The sequence below is a fragment of the Aspergillus novofumigatus genome (genome assembly GCF_002847465.1).
Source record: "Aspergillus novofumigatus IBT 16806 chromosome Unknown P174scaffold_5, whole genome shotgun sequence".
In the NCBI taxonomy this organism is placed as follows: Eukaryota; Fungi; Ascomycota; class Eurotiomycetes; order Eurotiales; family Aspergillaceae; genus Aspergillus; species Aspergillus novofumigatus.
The window spans coordinates 3126329-3153146 of NW_020194278.1; the positions used below are offsets into that span (position 1 = coordinate 3126329).

General features: G+C 49.9%; 9 protein-coding genes across 9 annotated transcripts; 2 read left to right on the forward strand and 7 right to left on the reverse strand.

Moving 5' to 3' along the window:
* Positions 1 to 2399: 2399 nt before the first annotated feature.
* On the reverse strand, positions 2400 to 4303 carry P174DRAFT_409642 (uncharacterized protein). The gene is made up of 4 exons (XM_024824215.1): positions 3734 to 4303; positions 3464 to 3681; positions 3154 to 3394; positions 2400 to 3103 (listed from the first exon to the last, which is right to left on the reverse strand). Exons 1-4 carry the CDS (start codon positions 4011 to 4013, stop codon positions 2493 to 2495), a joined length of 1350 nt encoding a protein of 449 aa, XP_024682012.1. The 5' UTR covers positions 4014 to 4303; the 3' UTR covers positions 2400 to 2492.
* Positions 4304 to 8789: 4486 nt separating this feature from the next.
* Positions 8790 to 10453, reverse strand: P174DRAFT_461841 (trehalose-6-phosphate synthase; the record flags this gene model as incomplete). The annotated part of the gene is made up of 5 exons (XM_024830052.1): positions 8790 to 8838; positions 8890 to 9232; positions 9302 to 9675; positions 9724 to 10090; positions 10159 to 10453. 5 exons carry the CDS (start codon positions 10451 to 10453, stop codon positions 8790 to 8792), a joined length of 1428 nt encoding a protein of 475 aa, XP_024682013.1.
* A 628-nt stretch (positions 10454 to 11081) lies between these two features.
* Positions 11082 to 12961, reverse strand: P174DRAFT_443294 (putative nuclear envelope protein Brr6). Its single transcript, XM_024827787.1, has 3 exons — positions 12732 to 12961; positions 11767 to 12674; positions 11082 to 11709 (listed from the first exon to the last, which is right to left on the reverse strand). The coding sequence occupies exons 1-3, from the start codon at positions 12844 to 12846 to the stop codon at positions 11356 to 11358; spliced, it is 1377 nt and encodes a 458-aa protein (XP_024682014.1). The 5' UTR covers positions 12847 to 12961; the 3' UTR covers positions 11082 to 11355.
* Positions 12962 to 13822: 861 nt separating this feature from the next.
* P174DRAFT_422420 (uncharacterized protein) lies at positions 13823 to 14438 on the reverse strand (the record flags this gene model as incomplete). Its single annotated transcript, XM_024825039.1, has 2 exons — positions 13823 to 14198; positions 14260 to 14438. 2 exons carry the CDS (start codon positions 14436 to 14438, stop codon positions 13823 to 13825), a joined length of 555 nt encoding a protein of 184 aa, XP_024682015.1.
* A 1667-nt stretch (positions 14439 to 16105) lies between these two features.
* On the reverse strand, positions 16106 to 17755 carry cwc26 (putative cell cycle control protein (Cwf26); the record flags this gene model as incomplete). The annotated part of the gene is made up of 1 exon (XM_024827788.1): positions 16106 to 17755. A coding segment is annotated over exon 1 (1031 nt), but the record flags the coding sequence as incomplete, so codon positions are not given.
* Positions 17756 to 17764: 9 nt separating this feature from the next.
* On the forward strand, positions 17765 to 18309 carry P174DRAFT_513802 (MGMT family protein; the record flags this gene model as incomplete). Its single annotated transcript, XM_024832014.1, has 3 exons — positions 17765 to 17879; positions 17965 to 18088; positions 18138 to 18309. 3 exons carry the CDS (start codon positions 17765 to 17767, stop codon positions 18307 to 18309), a joined length of 411 nt encoding a protein of 136 aa, XP_024682017.1.
* A 593-nt stretch (positions 18310 to 18902) lies between these two features.
* Positions 18903 to 20662, reverse strand: P174DRAFT_422423 (serine/threonine-protein kinase; the record flags this gene model as incomplete). The annotated part of the gene is made up of 4 exons (XM_024825040.1): positions 18903 to 19340; positions 19404 to 19638; positions 19700 to 19784; positions 19846 to 20662. 4 exons carry the CDS (start codon positions 20660 to 20662, stop codon positions 18903 to 18905), a joined length of 1575 nt encoding a protein of 524 aa, XP_024682018.1.
* Positions 20663 to 22754: 2092 nt separating this feature from the next.
* On the forward strand, positions 22755 to 24071 carry P174DRAFT_443298 (uncharacterized protein). The gene is made up of 2 exons (XM_024827789.1): positions 22755 to 23366; positions 23658 to 24071. Exons 1-2 carry the CDS (start codon positions 22858 to 22860, stop codon positions 23947 to 23949), a joined length of 801 nt encoding a protein of 266 aa, XP_024682019.1. The 5' UTR covers positions 22755 to 22857; the 3' UTR covers positions 23950 to 24071.
* On the reverse strand, positions 24041 to 25540 carry P174DRAFT_443299 (L-lactate dehydrogenase (cytochrome)). The gene is made up of 2 exons (XM_024827790.1): positions 25398 to 25540; positions 24041 to 25340 (listed from the first exon to the last, which is right to left on the reverse strand). The coding sequence occupies exons 1-2, from the start codon at positions 25476 to 25478 to the stop codon at positions 24261 to 24263; spliced, it is 1161 nt and encodes a 386-aa protein (XP_024682020.1). The 5' UTR covers positions 25479 to 25540; the 3' UTR covers positions 24041 to 24260.
* Positions 25541 to 26818: the final 1278 nt, after the last annotated feature.

The window sequence follows — 26818 nt, forward strand, 5'->3', positions numbered from 1 at the left end:
CTCACCTCTCAACTCTCAAATACTTCCTATGCATCCACAAGGCTTATTAGTAACCCTGATTGGACCGGGTACCTTTTACCCCATACTGTGGCTGAACTCTATCGCCTGAAGTGCCGGATTCTTCCACGCATCTTTGTGTCTGGTTAACGAAATGCATTGCAACGTCGGAGTCAAGTTACGTGCAATGCCGAATCGATGTAGTTTCATGACCGTAGTCGTGAGGCAGTTTCGGAGCGAGGACTCTTGCGGAACCGAGGTGTAGAGCATGAGTTGTAAGATCAATGACATGCTTCCATGGTTCCGTGCGGGTCTCAAAGTGGCCCAACTCAAAGTGTACCTGGACTCAAATTTGAGATCACCGTCTATTGCTGGTTTCGCAGAACGGTTCAGCCCTAAAGTGGATTTCGGAGATATTTCCTATTGGGGTGGCAATGGAAAGTTAGAGCGATTCCTCCAATTTTATCCGTAGAATGTAGAGGAGTAGTATGAGGGATATCTATTCCTTGTCGAGCTCCGTCTGATTTACGATGCCTCAAAGCCTTACGTGACTGATTAAGAAAGATGGGCTTCTTGTGCAAAAGAAAGCATTGGTGTTGACATGTACATTGTCTTGCTACTAGCTCACCCTAAGTAACCTGGGTAGTTTCGATGACCACCATTTAGCCACAGGAGAATTATCGGTAAAGCTTTTGACTCTCTCTTCATTCCAGCAAATCCCGTTACTGTATAATTGCGGCCCACCTCTTGCTTTTGCGAGACAGTCCGTCTTTCCAATCCCCTACGTTGATTTGATACTGGCGTCTCAAAACTGGTTATTTCCGAAGAAGACGGTGCCGTAGAGCCATACATAGTCCTACATATTTTGGTGCTCTCTGCTCACGGTACAACTATCTCCCCTTAACCCCTTCTAGTTGAGTGTAATCGGGCTTTGCAAAAGAGAGGCCCTTGGGTGGACGGGCTACGAGCGTTCGCTTTTGTAAATTCATCAGTAGCACGAACTAGAGGTAGTAGCTCACAGCGCTGAGTTATAGTGTATCCCACCAACCTCTAAGGCTTAAACTTCTTGCACGATATGATATTCTATTTTGAGAATCAGTCAAGCTACAAACACATCATCCCATTAAGCCAGGAGAGACCATGAATCGCACTTCAGAAATCATCTACAAACTGAAGCCCAAGATAATAAACCAGCTCAACCCTTAAGCTGTAGATACTGTTACTGACGATAAGAAAGACACATACCACACTTCAACCATTCCAGTGCTCATTGTAAGCCAAACATCGCACTCTGCTGACTTTTGCAAGCTCTGCTAACCCTCCCCTAATAAACCCCTCGGTTCATTCCGACACTCAGCGGTCTCCTCCTCAATATTCAGTCCACGCTCAACAACAGTTGGAGCCTTCTCCCAGCGTCGCATCTCTGCCAGACACTTGGCCACGTGCCACCAACCCTTCACATAAGCGGCAGGCTTGCAATCGCAGCTAGACTTGACATCCAGCACCCCTCATACCGAGGCTCTTGATAGGTGTGACCGTTCTTCAACCCGAATGAACCTTGTGCGATCATCAGCAACAGAGGCCCCGGATGAGCTCAAATTCCATTGACCGTCGTCATCCGGTGAAGCGAATCTCATAGTCGCCGAGGCATATGGCATCGGAAAGTATATGACCATTCTTTCCTATGCGGGCTTTTGTTCAAGCTCTAGTGTGGAGGTCAGTAGATGCATATCGGTAGCGACAAAACAATATGAAGCAATCAGGAACCAAGTTAGCGGAATTCTCACCCAAAAGTAAGTTCAGTTCTTGTCGCAGACAGGATATATTTAGCAGTGTGTCTTATAAGAGAGGTTTTGGATTGTGAGTACCTAGGAGCAGACTCAACACGCAGGAACAGGACCCCGGTAAATAATACCAGTGTGGATGCTGCACTATTTAGAGAAGCATGGCGCAGCCGTTCACTACCTCTGAGACCACCAAGGTAATATGTCATGACTTTGCACGGCCCTTGGCCCCTATGATGTCTGTATGCATTCAAGCCCTTCGCATTGCTTCAGTTGGACGTTTATCGTCTCTAGTTCCTATTTACCTTGAATCATTTTTGATGTCATATGACGGTCCAATCATCGGACGAAGCATTGTTTGCCTCAGACTTGAGTCTGTTCAACTGAGTACCTTGCGCTCTCATGGACTTTTGGCGAGTAAGTGCTTCTTCAAGTACAGCGTTGTATAAACGCTGCTTAATTTAAAGAGGCTCCCTCTTGCTCTAACCATTGTCAATTCACAAATATCAAGCCATTCACCTAGTTACGCGATGCGAGTTGTGCCTATCTCATCCTGGCGCATGTTCTTCATAGGCTTATTCTTACGTGGGTAAGACTTAATTTAATTAACGTCTAGTCGTGGATAGTGGATGTATTGAATTCATTCTATTCAGCTCATTAACACGTTCCAATCATCGAAAGGTGCAAATCGTCAAGGCAATCAACAGGTCATCACTTCGGGCCAGTGTACTTCAAAGAGAAAACACCCCGTTCAATGCTGTTCAGGAGAATGTTGCCGCTCTTGAAGTAAGGATAAACGCTCCAGCTTCCAACAAACTCAACCTTGCCACCTTCGGCATCATCAGCAGGGTGGCAGTCAAAGAAGCCGACCTGCTTGAACTTCGAACCAGTGGGATCCTGCGCGACGGACTTGACATCCACGATGCGCAGGCCACTGCCGTAGTTAGACATGTAAGAGAGGCCATTGAGCACGTATTGGTTGTGGTCGATCGATTTAACGGGAGACTGGTAAATTCCAGTATGCTTGGGTTTAGCAAGATTGCGGATGTCGAAGATATAAGTTGTAGTATGCCCGTTGGCGGCCGCCCCGGTCCCGTCCTGCTCGTCGAGCTCGTCATCAAGCAGCAGATACGACATGTTCTCCATGTCGGTAAGCCATCCCTGATGAGTGTAGCTAGAGCCAGCGTAGGGAGTCTTGGAGATTTGCACCGGGGATTTCTTGTTGGTGACGTCGACGATGGTCAGCGAATCCTCGTTGTAGTTGAAGCAGATCTCGCGTCCGTTGTACTTCTTGTCGGGTCCCTTGTAGATGACACATTGTGCTGTGATTGTTAGTAGGCGCATGCAACGATCAGGCCTAGCAACGGCTTACCGTCATGCACATAGCCATCCTGGTTCGCACAGCCGGGCGACGTTGGCTTCGCGGGATTGGAAACATCCACCATCCACAGGCCTCCAGCGCAGCTATGAGACCTGGTCGTTCCAACTGCGTAGATCATGTTCGTCTCTTCGTGAGCGACGATATTGTGAGAGCTCCCAAAACCGTTGTACCAGGCCTTGAGATCGCGGGAAATCGAGAATGTGGTAGGTGTACTAGGATTCGTGCGCAGGAGCTAGCAATGCCGCATACAAGGTCAGCTATCCATACTCGACACGATCGGGGTAAGTATCACTCAACAGACCTTCGTCAGATCAAACACCTGGAGGCCGTGACCAGGAGCCTCCGATCCGATGTAGACATGGTCACCAATAACTTTCATGTCTCTCCACACGCTAGACTCTGTCTGAGTTGGCAGCCGTCCGAGGTAGTCGAGGCTTCCATCCGCATGCACTTCAACGAAAGCCGTGCCATCGGTTTGACCAATGATGCCAAATTCACGACCATCGGGCGAAGTCCATCCTATAGAATTTTAGTGAGCCTTGTTGGAGATGTTCTCAGTCAGGAAGCATACCCCAGATGTCATTGCCCTCACGGGTCTTGCTGCCCATAGCCTGATGACTGAGGAAGCCAAGAAGGTCGACATTCTCGCACGAGTACTCTCCTGCTTTTCCATTGACGCACTTCTGGCTTCCCAGATCAGGATACTGGTTGAGATCGAAAAGACCTTCAGCCCTGAATCTCTCTCTCTGCTCGATCTTGACAGACATGAGGCGGTCCATGGCCGCTTCCCCCTCTCGGGAGGCCGCAGCGGCACAAGCCAGGGACAACAGTGAGAAGGCTGTGAACTTCATGTTGTTTAGATAGTTTTTCCCTCTCTGCGTATTAGTAGTGACGCCCTGAGAGTGAGGAAAGTTCAGAAGCAGATTCTGCCATCTACCCGGCTTTTATAGTTGGCTCCCTCGCCTGCCAAACAACCCAAGGCATTTTGTGAATCGTCATGTCTCCTTTGCCAAGCGATTTGTGAATATGCCTCCTTCGCCTCTTCTTCGCCAAGTATTCACACATTGCAGTTTTCGGAAGGTCCCTAAGAGGGGTATCATTCACAAACACTGGATTGAGCTTTGGCCGACGGACATAGACGGTGGTACTCCGTATTGATAGCGGTTACCCCACATTCAGCAGATAAGGTCCTATAAAGCAGAATGAAGCGATTAGCGGGATATCTTCCCTATGCCAATACAAGGACGCGGAGGGTCTTGGGTTGCAATGATAATGCGACTTCTTACTTTAGAATCCTTCTGGTTGGACCACCAATCCTTTAGCAATATGACGATCAGGCTCGGCAAGCTTGGCTTCCTAAATGTAACCCAATCAGCGCTCTGCAGAATAAACTTAGACATGACAAATCCAGGGTACTCTTATGCCGGACAATATGAAGATCTTTTCTTTGATGGGCATGATGCCCGTGAAGGTGTTCCTCAAGCTGGGTTTTCCTTCCTCTCACAATCACGACACCCCTTCACACCTTGCCTTGGCAGAAACGGGGCCTCAGCGAGTCAGCGACGGTCACTCGAGGCTCACAATATCTGCTACAGGTACAATCTAAGTATGTCATTCTTGGCAAGTAGGCTCTTAGGCAGAGTACCCCGACGGTCACCGGATGGGCCCTGTACCCAGGGAGATTGCATATCCCGTTGCATGATGATTATGCTGGATGATCAATGACGAAGTCGTACCAGAGATTAAGACACGCAATCCTAGGATATCGGAATTTCAATCAGATGCTCTCTTCTGAGCGTAATCTCGAACGTCGACTCCCTCCAACTCACGATGTCGAATCTCCGAAAGTGGGCCAAGAATGGGGAAATGGCAGGGAGCCGCCTTGTCTAGGACTGAGACAAGCCAAGAGGCAAGCTTGAGTGCCTGTCCGACTCTTCTCAAAATCATGCGCGACGGAGGGCTGTGCATACTGACGAGGTATGATAAGACCGCTCACGTTGTTACGTTATAGGATGGATTGTTCTGTGTCATCGGCACGAGACTTTCGTCGAGATCATGCTCCGAGCCTGGTGACTCGCTTCAAGACTTGTTAGCATGACCAATAAAACAGTGACGGGAAGTAAAATGCAAGCATTTTATATGCAGCTTACCGTCCTCGTAGCTTCCCAAGCGGGCATTCCTATGAAGCCTGCTGGACAGTCGCATAGGTAGCTAAACGCAATGCAGCGGATGTACCTGCCCGGTATCGTCAGTCATTGTACTCATTCTTAATCCCTTTCGAGTCACATGTGGAGTTTCGTTGTGGGGAGTGTCTTGGATGAAGAGAGCCCAAACCACTCTGAGAACACAGCCGAGCGAACAGAAATCCGAAAGCGTGACACAGCTGAGCTTTCAATGCGCGATATGCATTTTTCGTGAACGGAAGAGACGAAACCTGTGTCAAACCAGACGTCCGTCAGTAAGAACGAGATTGTTCATACTGTCCAAGTATTGCTTTAGAAAGAAACGCTCGTTCACCATAATTTTCCGTTTGCCCTTAGATCTTGCTGGTGCCAACGTCACCAAGAAGCTTATCCAGTCACCTAGATCCTTGATCTTCGGTGCTTTGTGGCATATTTCAATAAGACCTAAGGCTGGATATCGCACTATCGTTTCTATCAGCGGAATGCAAGACATGACGCTGATCGACGCCAAAAAAACCTTCACATATATAAAGTGTATAACGAAATTGCACATGATCCCAAAGTATCTTGAGGGCGCTCGCACGACCCTTGATGAAGTATTTCAGAATCCCTCGGTCACCCTGCGTTCTGTCTCATATGGCACTGGCACGTTCGGATCTCTCCAGTCCTTTGCCCTATCGAAGTCGTGTAGATATGTTGTGTCCGGCAATAATCTCACTAAAGCAAACAGGAGGGAGGTAATTCGCCGCGGTTTAACGCCTCGAACCTAGTAAGAATGCAGTCAGTTCATGAGCGATCCTCCACGCAGTATCGCTTCTGATCACATACCTGGGCCAGCTCACGTCGGAGGCCACACATATCTAAATCATAAGCCCCTCTCAAGGAACAGTAGGAGAGCCGAGGATGACCCCCCAGCCAGCAGCACGCAACAGATATGACATTCGGGTCTTGATCGAGTAGAGCAAAGGTTGTATGTTGCATCGTGGCATTGAACAGAGATTTCGAGAAGGAGACGGTCGCATCAATATCGAAGCGTATAACTCACAATGGAAAATGTTGTCGATTCACACTCATCACCGGCGAGCTAGACACATCTAAGAGTAGCCATGAGCTGTTAGCAGATATCCACCATTAACAGAAAGCAGAATACTCTTGCTGAACCTAGACTGTCAGCGCTTTGACAGTGAGGAAGACTTGATGGGTGGCAGTTGCGTTCGCAGATAAGAGGCATTATTCTACTTGAAAAGCATCATGTTAGGGTCCCACGCGAAGAGCTTGAGACAAGAGAGAAACATATGTAAGTAGGACTCTGAATCTGCCTACAGTATGAGAGAACACATGAAGGAAGGCAGGTACGATTTGGAAAAAACAAATAGTTGCAAAAGACCTCATACACGAATCAACTACAGAAGAAGCAACTCCATATGTACCCCAAGCTACAGAAAGATACTTACAAATGAGAAGCATATAGAAACAGAAACAAAAAAGTGTTTACATTGCTACAGCTGAGTAGTATACTTTGGAAGAGTTGGATGAGTTTATTTCGAAGTACAATGGAAGATACATGAGAACACAGAGAGTAAACAAAGAAAAGCCAAGATCAACAACCCCTCTCACTCCCTCATTCCTCACTCCTCCCACAAGTTCCTTTTGTTGAGTTCGGTTCATCCAGGGTCGGTTCGTCGGGCGCTCCTAAGGTTTATAAAAACTATCAGCCGGTTGAACCGACTGCTAGGGGGGCAAAGGGGAATGATGACAGGGGGTTGCATAGGTAGGGCAGAAGATGAGGGAGCCACGAGCAAGCAACTGTCCTTGATACATGGAAGGCAAGAGAGTAAAACCTCCAACAAGTACTTGACTGAGCTCTCTTCTTCCAAGGGGCCAGTTGAAATCTCTCCCCAGAGACTGTGATACAGATGGCCGGCGCCGAAACGTTGTATCCCGGGCATGGTCAACAGCACTCTTTTGGTGTAGGGCGTACTCAACCAACGAAAGCATGCAGTGATCGGAAGCAGAGTCGTATTGAGCCGTACGGAGCACAAGGTTACTCAGGTTGCCCTGAAGCCTGGGAGAGCGTACTATATCGCTTCGGCAACTCCCTTAAGTGAACTCCAACTCTCATCCACAACAAACCAGAGCACACTTCCACAGGGAAGCGAGGAACCAGCAGGACGTCCACATGCTCAGGCAGAGGGCAAAGGGAAAAAAGATGAAAAAGGGCAAAAAAAGAAAGAGCGTTTGAGGTGGGGGACCTAGCTTCTATCATTCTCAAGAGAGTCAAGTGTTGTTCAACACAGACAAGCAGTCCATGTCTTCGATGAAGGGTTGCATGAAGGAGAAAGATGAAAAGAGAAGAAGAAGAAGAAGAAGAAGAGAGAGCAGAGGCTGCTGAGAGAGAAGGAGAGAGTTGAAGAGGAGGAGGAGAGAGAGGAAGAAGAGAAGAAGTTGGAGAGGGAGGAAGGGGGTATTTATACCTGGGGGAGGGAGCCAGAATCACACTAACTCTCGCCTACCTAAGCGAGATATATTCACTATCGTCGCTTACAGACTGATCTGGAAGCAGAATTGAATGACGTGTGGTGACTCAAGTTGTGGTGACAGGCAGGGAATCATGGTGGTTGACCATGGTCGAAGCCCGTCGAGCTGAAGTTATTCACTGCTCCCCGGGCAAAACCTGCCAGTTCCCCAGTCACCCCATCAGAAATCAAGCACCTCCGGGAGAAGTATCCACTATCGAGCCGTCAGAGAACGTGGAACTTGCCAGGAAATACGCTAATTTTAGTGGTGGACCTGCTATGGTCTTCGAGTTATTCACTTGTCTACTTCAGCGAAGAGCGGAACCGGCTGTCCGCTACAGAGAAGGCAAGAGAAGGCTGGGGGAGTATCTAGTGGATCAATGCCATATTTTCTCAAGCATTTGACTTCTCCAACATCGGATTTATGGTTCAGGTTAGGCAGAAAACTGCTCACCGTAATGATATTCCAGCAGAGAGAGGTCTGAACGAGGTCCAAACTGAGAATACTGAACTTGACCTCTCTCAGGAGAGAGAATGTACGCGGATCTTTCCAATGTAGCAGTGCCTCTATAGCTTCCCTGCCTTAGACTTAGCTATTGCATTTATTCAAGCTCAGATTCTCATAGCATTAACTTGTTCTGAGGGCTGTTTGCACCACAGTCTCCAGATGCTACTCTATAATGAAACCAGGCTATCTGTGTTTAGAAAACTGTGTACAGAACCATACACGGGGGAAAGTACGGGGCAAAAGAGTAGTTCCATGGATCCAAGTACTTGCTCCCTGATGCTTGAATTCAACCTTAAAATGTATCGTACATACTCGTAGGAATCGTACATTCTAGTAGAAACTGTAGAACAAAACTGTACTATACAGTAAATTGTCTGTTATGCAGCCAAATTGCACTACGTCAATTCTACATCAACACTTTTAGATATGTTTGGACAGCCTGTCGATGAACGTCTCCCCCCATCGAGCACTGAGGTTTGTTCAGCGGACAGCGGACCTAATCGGATATAGACAGACTCACCTTGTGTTGGTTTCAATGAAGTTCCTGAGATATTCGTATTTCGTCTTCTTCTCGTCCTCGCCCATTGTCACAGCTTTATAGACAGCGTCTGCCAGTTCCGTTGTGTTTGCTGGATGGAAGCTGATACTTCCTTCTTTCATGAAGGACGCTGCTCCCGCGAATTCAGAGAGCACCAGGACGCCATGCCGTTGTTCCTGACAGGCAACGTATTCAAAAGACACGAGGTTCATTCCATCACGAGTAGATGTAAGAAGACAAGCATTTGCAATCGAGTATAACGCCGTAAGCTCGTTGAAGGGAACAGAGCGATGCATGTAGAGGAGAGGGACTCCATCGGGAGTGGCTGTCAGGATCACATAGGTCAGTATGCGTGTAATAACTCGCCCACAAATAGAATAGGACATGCACATACAGTGTTTCCCGTTGATCTTCCCTGCCATCGTACTTAACTCTGTCTCCAACTCCTGGTATTCCTTGACATCCTCGCGACTCGGGACGGCGACCTGTATCAGGACAACTTTATTTCTCAACTCTGGGTGACGATCCAGGAAGTGGTCGTATCCCTTCAGTTTCTGCGTAAGACCCTTGATGTAGTCCAGCCGATCCACTCCAATGATGACTGTGATCCCCTTGTATTTCTCCTCCAGCTGCTTGATTCGATCCTGCACCTCTTGTTTCTGCAACGTATCCTTGAACTTTTGCGGATCGATTCCAACGATGAACTTATCTGTCTCAACTAATCGATCCTTGTACTGGATCCGGCCGGGAATTTCGGTTCGAGCACCTCTGTCCTTTTATCAGAAGTTACCTATGATTTCGCGGTAGACCACTTACAAAACCTGAGCACAAGTCTGGATAAAGTTCAACTTGTACTCGTCCGTGTGAAATCCGATCAGGTCACTCGCCAGCATCCCCTCGAGCAAATCATTCCGAACAGGTAGTGCTCTCCAGAAATCCCCTGCTGGAAACGGTGTATGTAAGGAGAACCCAATGGCGCATGCTTTCTCTTTGTTGAGTCGCTGACGCAGAAGCTTTGGGAGGAGCATGAGATGATAGTCATGGACCCAAATCAAGCTCCCCTTTGTAGCTGCCTCAGCTACAGCATCTGCAAACAGCTCATTGACACGCCTGTAGGCCTGCCATGGACCATCATCGTATACAACCCCAGACTGGTAGTGGAGGATAGGCCAAAGGATTGAGTCTGGGAGGGGAGACAACAGTAAGTTAGGAAGGAACGACAGGCTGTTGAGCAAAGTCCTGCTCACGTACTTGAGAACTTGTTGTAATGTTCATTCGCTAGGTTGGTATCCAAGAAGACTGCCACAGCGTTATGCTCATCGAGACTTTGGGCTACTAACTCTCGGTCCTTTTTCTCAGGGACTTCGAGACCAGGCCAACCGAACCAGCGGAATTCGGTGGATTTTGTCAACCCAGAGAGCGATGTGACCAGGCCACCACTAGACAGACTAGACTGATATGAGCCATCGGTGCGTTTGACCGAGACAGGAAGGCGATTCGAGACAATGATGAGGTTTCGCTTCCCTTGCGAACTGTCGGGCGCCATTTTTTGATGCTGACTGACTCTTTTCCTGCTTTATAAAAGTCGTTATATCGTTATACCGTCAAGAAACGGAAATGATCAGGTACGTCTACTTCCTAAGAGCGATGCAAAGGAACGATACTAATAAGAATACGTCTAAACAATTCAAACCACACTCCCCTGTCATAGAAACGTTTACACATAGATCGGGATACGTCAGCATGAAAAGCATCTTACAGGATTGGAGGCGACTATGCAGCCATTCGGCCGCATTTCAGTTCCTGTGGGTATTGTCTACCTTGGAAGTTTTCTGGTATTCGGAACACAATTCCGCACCTAGGGGAGGAAGGGCTCGGGATGAATGACCACAGGGCCGCAGGTCTCTTGTTCGATGGCACATGAACCTCATAACAGTCGAAAGTACCGAGTTGGGAGAGAATGACTGCCCTTGAAGGCTGAAGCAACCATTTTATGTGGTCAGGTCGGTTATGTACACGGAGTCAAGAGTTCGGCGCCAAATTAGGGTCATCTTATGGCAGTTAGATGAACACGTAGATGTTGATCATCCAAAACCACGAGTGGTCAGTTGCTACTCTAAACCACTAGACGTGGATGTATCGGAGGGTAGAGAAATGATGTACGACATGATATGGTGGAAAGTTCGTTCATTTGGACATGAAGCACCTACTTAACTCCTGGGCCTGACACTATGCAATACCTCGCCTTCCTCACAAGTGGACGCCGCCAAACTCAAGTATCCCTCAAGCACAAAGAAAATTGAAAGGAAAGAGAATACATAGGAAGAGTTGAATGTATAACCATCGATGCTACGGGATCCACCGGCTAATGCAATTCTGTGTCCAAAAAAGTCGTTTAGTTAAACAAATAAATACCAGAAGGAAAAATAAGAGACGGAACACGATGTCTCATGAAAAGTGCCGATTCCGTTTGACAGGACTTGGGGTGCGCATGTGATTCTCGCGATCACGGGTTCGTTCTGTCACGAAATCCATCTGTGGATGCTCAAGCATCAAGGGCACCTCTGACTTGTTGTCAAAGTTTGGAATATGTCCCTGAGCGTGGTCACTGTAGGCAAGCTCTGGATTATGTTGAAAAGAATACTGCGACGACGGCACTGGCGGGTGGTGTTGGCCGGACGGCTGTCGAGAGAAAGTCGGTGGCGGAGGTGCATACTCATGCTGGTTGAAGCGATTTCTGAAGGAGCGGAACGACCAGTTGCTGACAACGGTGACAGTCGAAATAGTAGCCAGGAAGAACATCTGCGTATAAGCGGTTAGTTGTTATTTGTAGGGGAACAGAGTGAGTGGACCACGTACAATTGCCTTCCAGCTGATGGGATCAATAAAGCTGTTGATGATGATAGCCATCGTATGGGCCGACACCTTGGCCCGTCCAACCTTGGCCGGATCCCGGTTCATGCAGCGTTCCCAGTTTTCGCATACCGTCTCCAAGGCTGGTAATCGCTCTCCACCAGCGCACTTGTTGTCCACGTAGCTCTTCGCGCAAACAGCCATCTCAGCCAGTATTGTATCAGACACTTCCTCCGCAGCCTGCTCAAATTCGGCACGGATGGCCGACACAAACCCGAACACAACGTAAACCGCGAGCGAGAACAGCGACAAGTTCACCACCAACTGAGCCCACCATGACAGAATGCTGGGGACGTTGGGATGCGCTTCGAGCAAGGCGAAAAATTCCGAAAACGACGATAATCGCGACGGCGGCTTTCCTTCCTGTCCCTCTTTTTGTTTTGAGTTCTTCCTGCCAGCCACTTTCCCTTCACTGCTGCTCGGTCGATCGCTGTCATCATCACTGTCGTCCTTTCGTAGTTGTAACCCAAGCACCTTGTCCCGCCGACGCCGCTTCTGTACCCGTCTCGCCAGCGCGTTGGAATAATGGTTCAATCTGGGAATCTCGCCGCGTCCAGGACTAGGCGCAAATTTGCCGTACATGCCAAATAGGGAGTTTCGATGTCCTGCTTTCGCGGGCTGCTCGGGGGTATCCTCGTTGTCCGCGTTCTCGGGTGATGACATGTTCTCGGCTCCGGAGGAAAAGTCCAAGTCCAATTTGCGCGGTGTCGTGAATGCTGTCTGTCCGAAAAGTGACTTCGAGTTCTTTGAAGATGAGAGAGACGGGTTCTGGGAGAAGAGGAAAGGTTGCGAATTCGGCGCTCGCAGAGCCGGGATTTCTTTCTTTTGAGGCGAGTCGAAGATCCTGTGAGGGCCTATCTTCAGGTCAGATACTCAAATCTTCTATAACAGGGTAATGGCGAATGACGCACGCTTTTTCTGATTGTCATGTTGCATGCTGAGCTGGTAGAAGGGCGATGTGACGTCCCCGGGTGCTCTCGTCTGCCACTCAAAGTCCATCGGACTCTCGGCTGACCGTTTCTCCATCTTGAGTGCTACTGCATATAGGACAGGATGCAGACTTGAAGATCAGGGACGCTCGGTTGAAGACATCAATTCTAGAAATTCTGCTGATAGTTTGGCCTGGCCGGTCGCTCAGACGACGACTTTTATCATTCTTTGTTTGGGGCTGTGGAGTATTGCCATAAGAGGTTAGTCTTACCGCTTCCAGAATCGCGCTCTGGAATCAATCATTGTTGTGTTTTGATTCCATGAGACAACATTCTTTAGCTTGATTTCTGAAAGAAAAGCACCACATATTATTTATCTAAATACAGGATGGTGAAGCTTTGATCTTGATATTCAGATGTTAGTGACCGATGTGGACTGTTGCTGCATTATGCTGCAGTATAGCAGCGAGGAGCTACTCCATCATATACACCGTACTCCACATTAAACAGCTGGCTGTCGCAATGTATTAAATGTTTGGTCCAGAGATAATGCAGAGATTCATTGTATCTTTCTTAGTATTTCCATGGATCATCTGTTCAGCAATTTCTCTTTTTCGGCTGGACCTTTCTCATGATATATAGATGCCCCGCACGAGCAAAAGAATTTCATCGGTCGCGACTCATTGGTGCCCGACTTAATCTCTAGCAACATCCTCGTCTGACTGACACTGATCATTTGAAGACAACTTAATATATTGCATCAATCACAGTATGAATTTAAATGCGATCAATTATGAGTTTCATATGATACTATTGGGGTGTAAATCATTCTGTCTGATGATAAGAGTCGTGATCACGCAGGACTAATGAAGAACAACGATGAAAGAAGGACAGTCCACCGGTAGCATCTGAAGCACAAACATGTTCCAAGCGTACCATCCTGAATCCAAAACCACCGATTCGTGGGGAATAAAGAAGCTCTAAACCAACTCCGATCCCAGAACCATGTCAAGCAGCACGATCAAACGCCAGAATATGGAGAACGTTGAAGACAAATTGAACAAGAGAACTCGTCACAGCTGAACATGGTCTACCAGCTCGAAATCATCGTCAGCCAGATAGCCAGTTCTCATCTCGCTCTCAGGTGAGATGATCTCATATTCCTTGACCAGCTTCTCGGTCTCCTTTGTCTCGTACTTCTCCACGGCCTTGTTCACAGCGTCAGACAAGATTGTCTGACCAGACACCTCATACGGATGCGGGTTCTCGTCTTCGTCAACGATCATGACTTCGGGGCCCTTTTCGACTGCGACTGGCTCCTCGACTTCCTCACCACTAGACGAATCAGAGGTACCGGTGTCAAGGATCTCTTGGATATCATGATGCAGGGAAACCCTGGAATAACGTGCGAGCTGGTTGAGGTTGTGTTGATTGGAACGCTTGATGACGCTGAAGTCAAGGTCAGCCTGTGGTCGAGACCATGTCATTCTTGCCAGTAAGGACAACTCACGGAAGATGTCGGTGCAGTGGTTTCGCAGGACGAGTTATTGGCAGGAAAGGGGCCACCAGGTTCTGCCGAGGAAGCGCACATCGGCCGCCGTAAGCCCATTTGGCCTTGCGGTCGTGCTGTCTCTTTGCTTCGGTACTTGCCCGTCGCAGATCACTGTTGACGACAGTCTCGGATGCCATATTGGCTGTTGGGGAGGGGAGAATCAACGATGAGGAGAGATAAGCGGCGTGGGCGAAATGGCTATTGGGGAAGAGGGGGGCCAGATAGTGCCTGTCGTCGACTAGGGAAAGGATGTCTGGGAATGTTTATAAGACAGAGGCGGCGAGACGAGAAAGAGACAGAAGGTTGATGAATAAGAATGGGACCAAGGCGCGATCCAAAAGTAAATGCTTTAGGCGATAGGGCTGTCTTTGTCTGAGTCACCAGGGTTGGCGTCCAGTCATCGATCAATAAGTAACAACCGCAGTTGGAACAAACTGCTCAGCATCCATGGAAACCATGGATGGAATTAGGCAATAAATCTTGAAAGAGAGAAGAACCCTTTAACAAGAAAACAGGACGAGACAACAGTAACCAGCCGAATGACGCCAGGGTCCTCAGACTGGAGGGAGAGGGGGCGCTCATTGTCTCTGCCGTTATCAACCATCCGCATGCGCCGCAGGCAGCACGAGGACTGGATAAGGCGCTGCTGATTGCGACATACCAGTTTCTGCTGATTGATGGATTGATCATTACCATCTCGGCAGTGATCCCCTCGTCTAGACCATCATCACTAGTCTACTGTACAGAATAGAACTCTCCCCTTATCCTTATCCGCGATGAGCGATCTCCCCTCATCTCCCATCCACTACTCCGTTGGACTGCTCTCTCCGCATCTCCCCTGATCCTTATCGCAGAACGGGGATCTCCCGAGGTACCTAACACTTCGACAGAATACAGTAATCCTCCGAACGCCACAGTATAACCACGGTTCTTGACCACGCATCATCATCATAATTATTATCCATTACCAATTCTGGTCCCCGAGGTTTAGGTTGCTTCGATCACTCAAAGCAGAGCCACTGATGGATGTATGTCGTCGTCGTCGCTGTCGATCCCTTACAGCCTCAGGCACCCGTATGTCCAGATGACTCAAAGCAACCTGACGTAGCGTTACGCGCCGTAGACTAATAAAAGACCCCGGTACTACATCAACATGCATCGATCGATCTTATTCGGAACTTACTACTGTCGAGCGTCGAGTAACAAGTAGAAAATAGTAAGCATGCAAGGCGAACTCCAACCACTCCTTCACCCTGAGTCATCTCATGTGCAAGCGATGACGCCGCTGATAGGGAGTATTCGGGGGAGCTTGGGGCTTATCATCTGCCTTGCGCATGGATACCTACGGAGTACTATTTATCCACCCCGCGCAACCTAGTCTGCTAGGTATGCATACTGCTGCCTCTTCCGGATGACTTGCGCTTCTGGATCTGGATCTGGTCAGCTGTTCGGCTTGTCATCATGGTGGGTGGTATGCGATGTGATGTGATGAGGTCTGCTTGGTTAGGGATACTTTGTGGAAAGTTCTGGGTTGGTTTCTCGTCACTTTGAGCTCAACATGGACATGTGATTTGAGCTGAGTGGCTGGTTGTAGACTCAAGGTAGTTGATTGTGGCTGGTACTTCCTATTCCCATGATGATAATGATCTTGTAGCTGATTGTAGTCTGTTGAGCCTGTAGCACGGATGAGATATATATGACTTGCCGTCTCCAGCTACATGAGTCGAGCATTTGATAGTTTCAGGGTATATATATTTGAAGTTGGAACATAAGTATGGAGTAGTGTCAGTTAAATTTCGTCATGCCAAATGCGAGTAGCTCGAATACAGCAACAGAGGGGACGGGATCAGTGCTTTGCTTGCGATATTCGATGAACGCTCAACTTGTGCTGGCCAGAAAGAGAGAGAAGTGAGTGTCTATGCACTGTATAAGAATGCCAGAATCCTTGACAGGAAATTGACCACTGCCGCACGCAGTCATGGGCTTCTGGACGCATGTAAACAGAAATCTGAGGTAGTCTGAAGGCATCAAGTTTGCGACTTAGTCTCCAGATGTCGCCCTTCGATGAAGCTGTATGTATTATTTGAAATGAGAACAACCGTATATCATCAAGGTGTCCAGCACCATATCCACACCGAATCCGTACAGATAACCACTCCCTCCAATACAATTTACTCATCCATCTGCCACTGGTAATCCAACGCTTCCAGTCTCCCCTTCTTATTCCTCGCTGCAAACCACTCCTTCTCGAACCCATTCCCCCGATCCACCCCATCCCATCGATGTCCCGGACGAATCCCATACCGATTCGGCTGAAAAGCCCCCTTATACAGCGGCTTCCCTGTCACACTCGCGCCAGGTCCCTTCGTCTTGGTCAGAAAGCCAGCCGCAGGATCATTCCACCGCTGCTGCGCCTTCAGCTCCTCATTCAGGGCATCGTCCTCGATCGTCCGCGCAAGCGGCATCGCCCGCGCCTCCTGTATCTGCTGCCTGCGCGCCTCCCGCTCCGCCCGCTGCACATCGCCCATCAGCGCCTCCTTGGCTGCCTCTTCCTTCTCGCGCTTCTCCTGCTCCGCCCGCCGCGCCTCCGCCCGCTTCAGGGCAACGTTGATGATCCGCCCAGACGCATCTCGGTATATCGTCTCCTGCGCCTCCGCCGGACGCTCTCGATGCCGCGCCGCCTCCGCCTTCTTCCGTCGTTCCTGCGCAGCTACCATCGCCGCCGTCTGTTCCGCCGTCTGCAGTCCCGCCCGAGCACCGGACTCCATCCGCAGCTCTCCTCCGTCGTCGGCGTCCGCCTCGTCCACAACAGCAGGCGCCTCGTCGTCGCCTTCCTCTCCTTCCCCACGGCGAGCGGCGCTCTCCGCCGCAGCGGACGCTAGAATCGCATCTGCGGCGTCCCGCTCATCATTCGCGTTCGAGCTGCCCGCCGCGGGACCACCCAGCGTCTTCCAATTCGATTTCTTCGCGCGGCGGAACTCCGCGCTGCGGACGGAGGTAACTAGACTCGGACCCTCGTCGTCCTCGTTGCCGAAATTCGTCGCCGACGTCCGTAGATCGGGCGGGTCGTCGTCGGCGATGATGAGGCCGTCTCCCGCGGCGTCGACGGTTTTGGTCTTCTTGCGTTTCTTTTTGGGGCGTTCGGTCGCTGGATCGGCCGTTAGGTAATTTTTGGCGAGGTATTCTGCTAGTGACGAGGAGGGCATGGTGTTCGGTCTGGGAGGTTCAGATTGGAGGTTGGAAGTTTGGCTTGAGCTTGAGCTTGGGCTTTTGCTGCAGCGATCTTGCTATCGCGCTGATAGCCGGAGTTTTAGTTTTGCCGGTTCTCGTATCCGTATCCGTATAGAGTGCCTGTCTTTCCCTGCGTCATACAGCACAGCATTAATCAATAATAATGATGGTGATGATGAAGTAGATAATGAACTAGAGTCATCTCTCAAATTTGAAGAGGGAAAGCATTGAGATGCCCCGCTCCGACGAGGCAGAATGGTGGTTCAACGCCGTCTACGAAGCTGTCCAATCCATTCCCTATGGCAAAGTGACCTCCTACGGGCATATCGCCCTTCTACTCGGCGAACGTATGTAGATCCCCTTCGCATTTTCCTTTCTCCTTTTTTTTTTTATCTGCCGTACCGTAGGGCCGAAAGCTAATAGATTTAATAGCTAAACGACCCCGTCAGGTTGGAATCTGTCTCAAACATCTCCCCTCAGATACCTCGCAGCACTTCCACTCGGGCAATGTGCCCTGGCAGCGGGTGGTTAATTCCAAAGGGATGATTTCTCATCGGTATGTTGATGAGATGCTCTTCAGAATTCCATGGTGCTGATATCTGCAGGGGCCCCGGAAGTGCTGAGCGCCAGGCCGAGGCGCTGCGCCAGGAAGGTGTCGAGGTGGATGCGGATAGCATGGGTGACTTCTACGTGGATTTTGCGCGGTATGGCTGGTTCCCGGAACGTTTGCCTGGGGAGGAATCCGAGGATAGTGAAGATGAAGACGAGGGTGAATAAGGGGAGGGAGAATGTGATCGTTCTACGGTCTCAACTCTATAGATTTCACCCGGTTGGCCTAGAGGTCTAGGCGTGTATCTCATCTCATTCATTTGTATCCACGGACCCTTCACAAGAAGTCTGTTCAGTATCAATCAGAAACTTGTACCCTCCGCACTACAATCGTACCCTGCAGCTGGCTTCGACAAACGCAAACTCCATATATCCGTAACAGACGCGTGTCAAAGAATTGGCGGAAAGCTACCGTGCCAAAGAACTAGAGTCGTAAATCATTCGGGCATTGGATCTAATGAAGAAGACAGCCTGGAAGTGGCCGCCAGAGACCAACTCCGAGCAGGGTTGGAAGCGTAACACAACAGAGGTGATCTGGCTCTATGATTGTAGAGAACGGGCAGTGAGGGTGAACGAGCCCCACACTTATTGAGAGAGGCATATGGGCATCATGCAACAAGGAAATAAATCATAACACCCCGTCCATTGCCAAAACAGAACCAAATGGTAATCGACGAGGATCCACACAGAAGAGGAAAAGGAATAAATAGGTAAGAGATCGTCACTGACTCATGTCTGATATGCTTTTCGCTTTACTTGTCTCATCGCTTCTTGACTTCCGAGGCCCATCCATCGATCCCTTCGCCCCTACTACCAGGCGGTATACCTAGGTCAACACCCTTCATCCCGGGAGTGTCGCTCAGCCATTCATGAGCCGCCATACCACCGGCATTGGCACGTTTCTCGGGGGGCAATTCCAGCATCGGTAGCAGGAATTCGCTGATGCGCATACTCTCTTCAACCGAGAAATGATACTTCTCTCTTAGGACGTCAGGCAAAGCCCAGTGGCGTAACCGGTGGATATTCCGAAGTTCTCCCTTGCGATTGAAAATCTCTTGCGACCACTTTCCAGAGAGACACAGTGATTTGGGGAAAGGACCGAGCAGCTCAATGATTTGTGCAATGTGATCGTCGTCTTTGCCGTACTTTGTTCCCGACTGGGGGTCAAAAAGGTAGTCGCCTGTAATAAGCTCGAATACCTATCGGAATTGTCAGTTGATCACTTTGGCTAGGCAAAAGAAGTATGTAATTTCCAAACTAACCATGCAAGCCATACTCCAGATATCTGTGCTCGCACCCCACTTCGATCCCAAGATAACCTCTGGCGAGCGGTACTGTCGCGTTTGAATATCATTGGTGAAATGGTGGCCAACCCAGCACGCGTTCCCCAGGTCGGCAATCTTCACTGAGATGATGTCGCACAGAGGATCCTCGCTTTCTTCTTTAGAGGATTGTTTGTCAAGCGAGATCCCCGAAACCTCTCTCTCTAGCAGATCACTAACCCCATGTCAGTGCATCAGACCTTCCACATATGGGCCGGAATCAGTTTCCAACATACGTAGTCTTCTCCCTCTCTTTCTGCTTTTCGTCCGCCTTTATACCTAATAACTCCTTCATCGACGCGCCTTCTTGCGTAGATGTGTCTGCAGATTTGTCAGCGGGCGTAGCTTGGGATGCCACGGGGCGATTTTGTTTGAAACGTACTGGATGATTCAATAACCTGGCTGAGACTGCTGTGTGAGTTGGAAGAGCTGTGCTTGAAATCATGATGGCTGAAACTGGTGTTGAGTGGACTGGGCAATGGCTGACTCCCGGTGATGAGGGTCCTCCTCCGTCGCCGGCCGCTGCGGCTATCGTCTTTATTCTCCTTCTTCGCTTCCTCCTTGACATATGTCTGCACAATTTGTTCCACGTCGCCAATCTCGATCAGAACGTTCTCCGGCTTCAAGTCTGTGTGGATGATGCCGCATTCCCGGTGCAGGTAATCTAAACCCAGCAACACCTGTTTCGTAATCTGCTTCACCAGCGGCATGGGGATACCCCGATGGTTCCAGCGCTTGATCAGGCCAAGCAAATTTTCCCCCAGCACCTCAAACACCATGCATACATGCACACCATTTGGACCCTTGTGTTCAAATGAATCGAGCAGACTGACAACATGTTTCCGGCCGGGATGGGAAGGTTTCGCTTGAACGATCTTATTCAACAACTTAATCTCATCGATAGCGGTTTCGGTGTAATGCGCGGCGGAGCGAACAACTTTGAGCGCAACGTGTTTTCCGGTGGTGGTATCGCGGGACAGCCAGACGGTGGAAAAATGACCCCAACCCAATTTGCGCACGACGACGTACCGCCCATTGTTGTATGTTTCGCCCACGGTGACTGGGTGATAACCACCCTTGCAGTAGTCCTCCGAGTCTTCCTCTTCAGCAGCGGTTTCGAGTTCTTCTGCGGACGAGGAAGAGGCCGACCGCGACGGAGGCACATCATATGCAGACTTGACGGGAACACTGCCACTCATGTTGGTTAGGAAAAAGAATCAAATAGCGCTATGATACGGAACAACGGGTATAAGAGCGGAGAGAAAAAAGGGCAAAGAAATAAGAAAATTTCCGTCGTGAAAAAGAACACCGGAGCGACAATGCTGAAGAAAAGCAAGAGCGAAGCATACCCCTCAGTAGTTGTGGCAGATGGATCGATGGCAGGTGAGGCGGCGTCGTTGGTAACGATCGGCTTCAGATCGGTTCCTTTTCTCTTCTTCCTACCGCCATTGCCATTTGCAGCATTCGCAGCGACGCCTGCCATTTGTTTTCCCTTGTTGATAACCGCCTTGGTTATATCTACTCCGTCCATCGTTTGGATATCGGAGGATCGATGCGGGTTGAAGAAGGTTTAAATCGAGAGAATCTGGAGAAGGAGGGGCACAAGGTGTTGGGCCGGAGAAGGCGAAGCTGAGTCCAGCCAAGCTCGTTGTGTCTGGCGGCGGAGGGGTGGATTGTGCGATTCTATGAGGGGTTGGTTCAGCGCCCGCGACCGCAACCCAATATGACGGAGGAGATCAGTGGGATGAGGCAGTAGTATTGGTGAAATATAGGTGCTTAGACGAGGGAGAAGGAGTAGAGTAAATTGTAAATCGGACGAGACATTCGAAAATCAACGGAATATTCAAGGTAGAAGGATGTGCGTATATGACGCAAACGATAAGGCCGAACACATATATAGAGGGGGCTCGGGGCAATAATGGTGAATCTAAGATCCGATCGACTCCTAGCGTTATCGATTCAAATACTCAACGAAATGGAAGGAATTGAACAGCAGAAAGAAGAATTGCAACAACCTGGTGGTGTGGTAGATGGAAATGCAGCCGACAGGAATGTCCGCAAGCAGCAAGCCGGTTTCTCTTCAAGCGATGTTGACAAGCCAGCAACAACAATCAACTTAACGGATGTGGCAAATCGTGACTGGGGCTTGAAGGATGCTAGTTTCTTACCCTTTAAAGGTCCGGCCTGACCAGCGCGGGATCAATCATCGCTTGGAAGATAAAACTTGAGTCGCGCATTGATGATTTAGGACTACAAGCTTTTACGAGGTACCTGGGAGACGAAGGGGGACTAAGGAACAGGAACATGGCGGATGAGGGGACCGTCTCAATGATGACGATAGAACAGATTCATCCTTTCGCTTGATCCTTCTGTTCGGTGGCCCTTGGGCCAGAAGCTGACTGGCCCAGTACTGACCATTTGATGATGGATATCCACTGGAGTATGCACGGTGTTTCCCCGGATCCATCATGGTCGTTCCCTTCAAGTGCTTTAGGTGTACCCGATAGCGCGCCTACACAACTGGGTTCAACAATGTCATTCTGATTCGTTGGCCGATTGATTTGTCTTCAATTCTTCAACATTGAAAGGAATGTGGTCCTCTAGGAAAATTCCGTAAAGGATAGCATCGACTAATAGGCCTGGACTTCCTCAAAATATCGCTTGATGAACCTCTTAACGCGACTAGTGATGAATGCTTTTCTGCCATGGTCTTGAAATGTCTGATCACACCGGTGGTCGTCAACATGAACCGCAGCCATTCAGCTGAAGTCAGAAAATGATATAATGAGAGGCTATCAAGTCCTTAAATGCTTGTTTTATTCGAGGACTTGGTACATGAGCGTACATATGCAGGGCATGAGCATGCACATAGTTCCTTTCGCAAGATGGTTCCCACTGATAGGATGGTTTGGCGTTCATGTGCTTCCAGTTGCCCAGTTGCTCGATTCCCTATAAAAATGGTTTAATGTCCCTGCATAGCTTGTGTTATTGCAACGGTGGATGTGCAGTTGTGTTGACGTAAATGCTTCAAACAAGTCAACTCCATCGAAGGCCTCAGGCACCCGTATTGGAAGACATTGAGCGGGAATAGCTCAAACTGCGGGACTGTGAGAGGGATACACAGCATATAGTAACAGGCTGTATTCTGATTCGAGGATGAGAAAGCTCAATGAACAGATATCCTCGATGAATTTTGCTGAAGTCGTCCAACCTGTCATGTTAACTCTTAACATTCGACTCTTAAAATAGTCTCGACTCTGTCTAACAGCGGCAACGTCACCTTCTCCACACCGACATCTGGTACCTTGGCCGGGGATAAAGTCGTACCCCCTCATTCATCCACCTGTAGATAGCATCCTCAGCACCGCCTGAGGTCTTCAAGGCCTTCACAAGCATGTCTTCTCCATTTGATCGCCGACCGTTACCGGACTATTTGTTCTCTTCGCCTTTAACTGCACTGCTCTATCCCCTCCATCATCTCCTCCTCCGACTGCGCGGCCCTCCACGCATACCCTCACCCGATGCGCACCCCATCCGCGTTGTCTGCGTCTCCGACACCCACACACTAGAATGGGACGACGTCCCGGACGGCGATCTGCTCATCCACGCAGGCGACCTCTGCAATGACGGTAGCATCCGCGAGATTCAAGCCGCAGTCGACTGGCTCCAGACGCTGCCTCACCCCCACAAAGTAGTTATCTGCGGCAACCACGACAGCTACTTCGACATTCGCTCCAGACGAGACGAAGACCGCGACGCTTCCTCCTCGTCCTTCGCAGCCATCTCCTCCTCCACCGCCTCCATCCGCTCCATCGACGACGACCCAGACGGCCTCACTCGCATCAACTGGGGCGACATCCACTACCTTCAACACTCCTCCATCACCCTCTCCTTTCCTCCGCCGTCCCAGCCCACTCCGCAGCCCGCCCGCGCTCCCTAACTATCTGCGGCGCCCCCAAATCCCCGCCATCGTCCCCTTCACCTCCGAGCACGCCTTTACATACCACCCACAACACGATGCCTGGTCCGGCACCATCCCCCGGACACTGACATCCTGATCACACACACCCCGCCACAGGCCCACCTGGACTTATCCCCCGTCTACTCCACAGGCTGTCCCTCCCTGCTCGCCGAGACGTGGCGCGTCCGGCCCGCGCTGCACGTCTTTGGGCACGTCCATGAAGCATACGGCAGCGAGCCGGTCTACTGGGACGAGGCACAGAGAGCGTGGGAGCGGCTGTGTGCGGCGCGGCGCCCGCGTGCCAAATACGGTCGTCTGATGTCCCTCTTTGGGTTCCTGCGGGACCTGTTTGATATTCACGGCTGGCTGGATGCGGCGCGGGTCGTCGCGTATGGTGTGCTTGGGGTTGTGTGGGCGAAGGTCTGGGGTGGTGAGAATCGGGGCTGTGGGTGGATGGTGAATGCCGCTTGTATGTATAGGAATACGGGGCGGTTGGGGAACAAACCGCAGGTTGTAGTATTGTAAGGTTTAGGTTAGTGGTCTTGGAGGAGTTTGTAAATAGGTTGGTTCTCTAATGGCTGGATGTTTGCTGCATAATCGTCATCTACTTATATATATCCTTTACAGTTCTGTTTTTGTGACGAAGTATAACTTAGCTGTGCAGAAGAAGGCGAAATGAATATATAAGTTGTGTCTTCGCTGATATCGCGTCTATTTGATGATCAGACAATATATACATCCACTTCCTAAATGTACACTCACTCCAGGCAGACATGAAACATGACCAACCAAGTCCTAACTAAATGGGTATAAGATGAGAGATAGGCGTCTCGAAACTACAGTTTGGATTTCTCGCTGAATCGCGGAGCCTGCAGCGGATCGTACGCACCAAGGGTCAATGTGTCGGACGGCACCGGAGCATGGTGGCCGCCGGTCAGACCGCGGACGTCGATCAGGCTAGGGTTCAGCTCCTCGATCTTGCAGGCGCCGATCAAGCGCATGTTCATCTCCATTTCGTCCTTAAGGAGCTGCATGGCGCGCTCCACGCCGGGCTGGCCATACGTGGACATGGCAAAGAGGAAGGGACGTCCGATACCGACGCCCTTGGCACCGAGGCACAGAGCTTTGAGAATGTCGGTGGCGCGACGGACACCACCATCGATGTACACCTCAATCTTGTTCTCCCAGCCGCGCTCGCGCAGGGCAGGCATAACCTCGGCCAGGACTTCGATGGCCGACCGGGCGAACTCCAGCTGGCGACCGCCGTGGTTGGAGAGGACGACACCATCCACGCCCACCTCGACTGCGCGCAGGACGTCCTCCACGCATTGTACCCCCTTGAGGATGATGGGCATCTTGGTAATGGACTTGAACCAGGGGATATCCTTCCAGGAAAGAGAAGGATCGATAAACGATGAGATGGCTCGAGCGGCTCCCTGAGAGCGGTCGACTTCGTCCCCGCCGCTGGCTTGAACACTGGCACCAACATCGGAGAACTTGGACCGCATGTCCTTCTCGCGACGGCCGAGCTGCGGCGCATCGACCGTGATGAAAAGACCCTTGCAGCCTCGTGCCTCGGCGTGCTGAACAATGCGCTTGGTGATGCTGCGGTCCTTATTCACATAGAGTTGCAGCCATTGTACCTGATCTCCTTGCTTCGCATCCACAATCTCGTCAAAAGAACAAGAGGCGAGAGTGGGAATCATTTGGATGACATTGTGCTTGTGAGCCGCGCGAGTTAAGACAACTTCTCCCTCCGGATTGCCCAATTTTCCAAGTGCAGTCGCTGTCACATAGAAGGGCACAGAGACCTTGGTACCCAGCATTGTTGTGCTGAAGTCAACGTTCTCTACGTTGACTAGTACTCGCGGACGGAACCAGATCTTGTGGAAGGCATTGTGGTTCTCGCGCATAGTCTAGATCGAGTTAGCGAGAACAATCTCGTATAATTGCCATCCCGTCAATCCACGTACAATCTCGTCATCCGCACCACTCGAGTAGTAAGCCCACGCAGTCTTCTTCATCACGCTGCGAGCGACGGTCTCAAAATCCATCAAGTTATAACAAGCCTGCAGTGGAGGCATCTGCTTGATCCGCTCCTGGCGTTCGGTTTCTTCGGGGTCATGAGCCTTCTCTTCTTGTTTAACGGTTGCCATATCCACTTCGCCGAGATGTTTCGATCGGTCAAGGTATTTGTCCAATGTGTCGGGAGGGTGGATTGGGTCGAACTCTTCAGTCGCATCTTTTCCGGCATATTTGAGGATGATTTTCTGGCCACCTGGGTGTTCTGGTCATTGTGAGTGTGCTATCATAAGAACTATGCTATACAGAAACAGTACCTGGAAGAAAATCTGTAACATCATACGCCTTCCCATGTACGATAACCCAGCAGGAGTCCTTGGAATTGTGCTTGGCGACCTCGGCGCCAGTGAGCTTCCCTTGTCTCATTGTGACGACTACTCTCTGATAATGGAGGAATCAGGGACGAAAGAAAATAATCGAGAAGAAGGTCTGGGGCTAATATAGGCCGGCTTTTATGTGAATTGAAAGCAATTATTGATGATCGCTTTGAAACCCGAACAAGTCCCACTTTTGAAGCCCTTGTGGTGACTGTGGTCAAAAGTATGAGGTCCAAAAAGCAGACGCCACGAATAAAATAATTACGTCTGCGAAGGGCTGGAGCACCTCGGTATAATCGACAGCGAATTAGGACAGATTCAGCAAAAATCCGAGATCAATCGTTGGTCGATGAATGTTGTTGATAGGACAGCTGTCTGAGTGGCTGAGGACCAGCGATCTTCGGCACTGGGGAAGCCCAGCTGCGGTTTGCGGGGAGAGACATTCGGGCGATGTTGCTTTCTCGGCCGACTCTTATCTTCATGAGACTGGATCGGATCGCAGCACGTAGTGGAAGGCAATTCGCCCGAGAGGTGTATGAGATTCGGACGATTCAGTGTTAAGATCCAATTTTCTCTTTAGAGAGGCTACGCAATAATATATAAGATATGCTTGATGGACGCCATAAGTCATAACATTATCGACGCCCCTCCTGGTTAATCAGGCTCATGTCTCGATTTCATAATCACGTGGTGCACAGGACTGAAGTTGTTTTGAGTCTGAGTCGCATTAACACACCAGACCGAGGAGGGAATAAGAAGATGTCTTTTGTCTCATGGAAACACGGCTGAGCTTATCGGCTTTCTTTTGCAGGGTTGAGCATGCTAGAAAGCCAGGCACTACTGAGAAAGACGGCGAAGCTCCATTCAAGTCGGCATTTCACTTGAACTTGAACGCAAAATATGAGAAGGTAACTGGTACCGTCGGAAAATGCAACGCTTATAACGTGGTACTCTCTGCAGAGTAGACAAGATATCCGTACGGATAGTGATGCTCA

Coding starts and splice junctions, on each gene's coding strand:
- P174DRAFT_409642 (XM_024824215.1), bottom strand. CDS start 4,013: ATGAAGTTCACAGCCTTCTCACTGTTGTCCCTGGCTTGTGCCGCTGCG. Junction 3,682..3,733: donor TGAGGGCAATGACATCTGGG/GTATGCTTCCTG, acceptor AAAATTCTATAG/GATGGACTTCGCCCGATGGT. Junction 3,104..3,153: donor GGATGGCTATGTGCATGACG/GTAAGCCGTTGC, acceptor TAACAATCACAG/CACAATGTGTCATCTACAAG.
- P174DRAFT_443299 (XM_024827790.1), bottom strand. CDS start 25,478: ATGGATTTTGAGACCGTCGCTCGCAGCGTGATGAAGAAGACTGCGTGG. Junction 25,341..25,397: donor GTGGTGCGGATGACGAGATT/GTACGTGGATTG, acceptor AACTCGATCTAG/ACTATGCGCGAGAACCACAA.
- P174DRAFT_443298 (XM_024827789.1), top strand. CDS start 22,858: ATGTCTTCTCCATTTGATCGCCGACCGTTACCGGACTATTTGTTCTCT. Junction 23,367..23,657: donor ACCCTCTCCTTTCCTCCGCC/GTCCCAGCCCAC, acceptor AGCATACGGCAG/CGAGCCGGTCTACTGGGACG.
- P174DRAFT_443294 (XM_024827787.1), bottom strand. CDS start 12,846: ATGGAGAAACGGTCAGCCGAGAGTCCGATGGACTTTGAGTGGCAGACG. Junction 12,675..12,731: donor ACATGACAATCAGAAAAAGC/GTGCGTCATTCG, acceptor ACCTGAAGATAG/GCCCTCACAGGATCTTCGAC. Junction 11,710..11,766: donor CCATCAGCTGGAAGGCAATT/GTACGTGGTCCA, acceptor GCTTATACGCAG/ATGTTCTTCCTGGCTACTAT.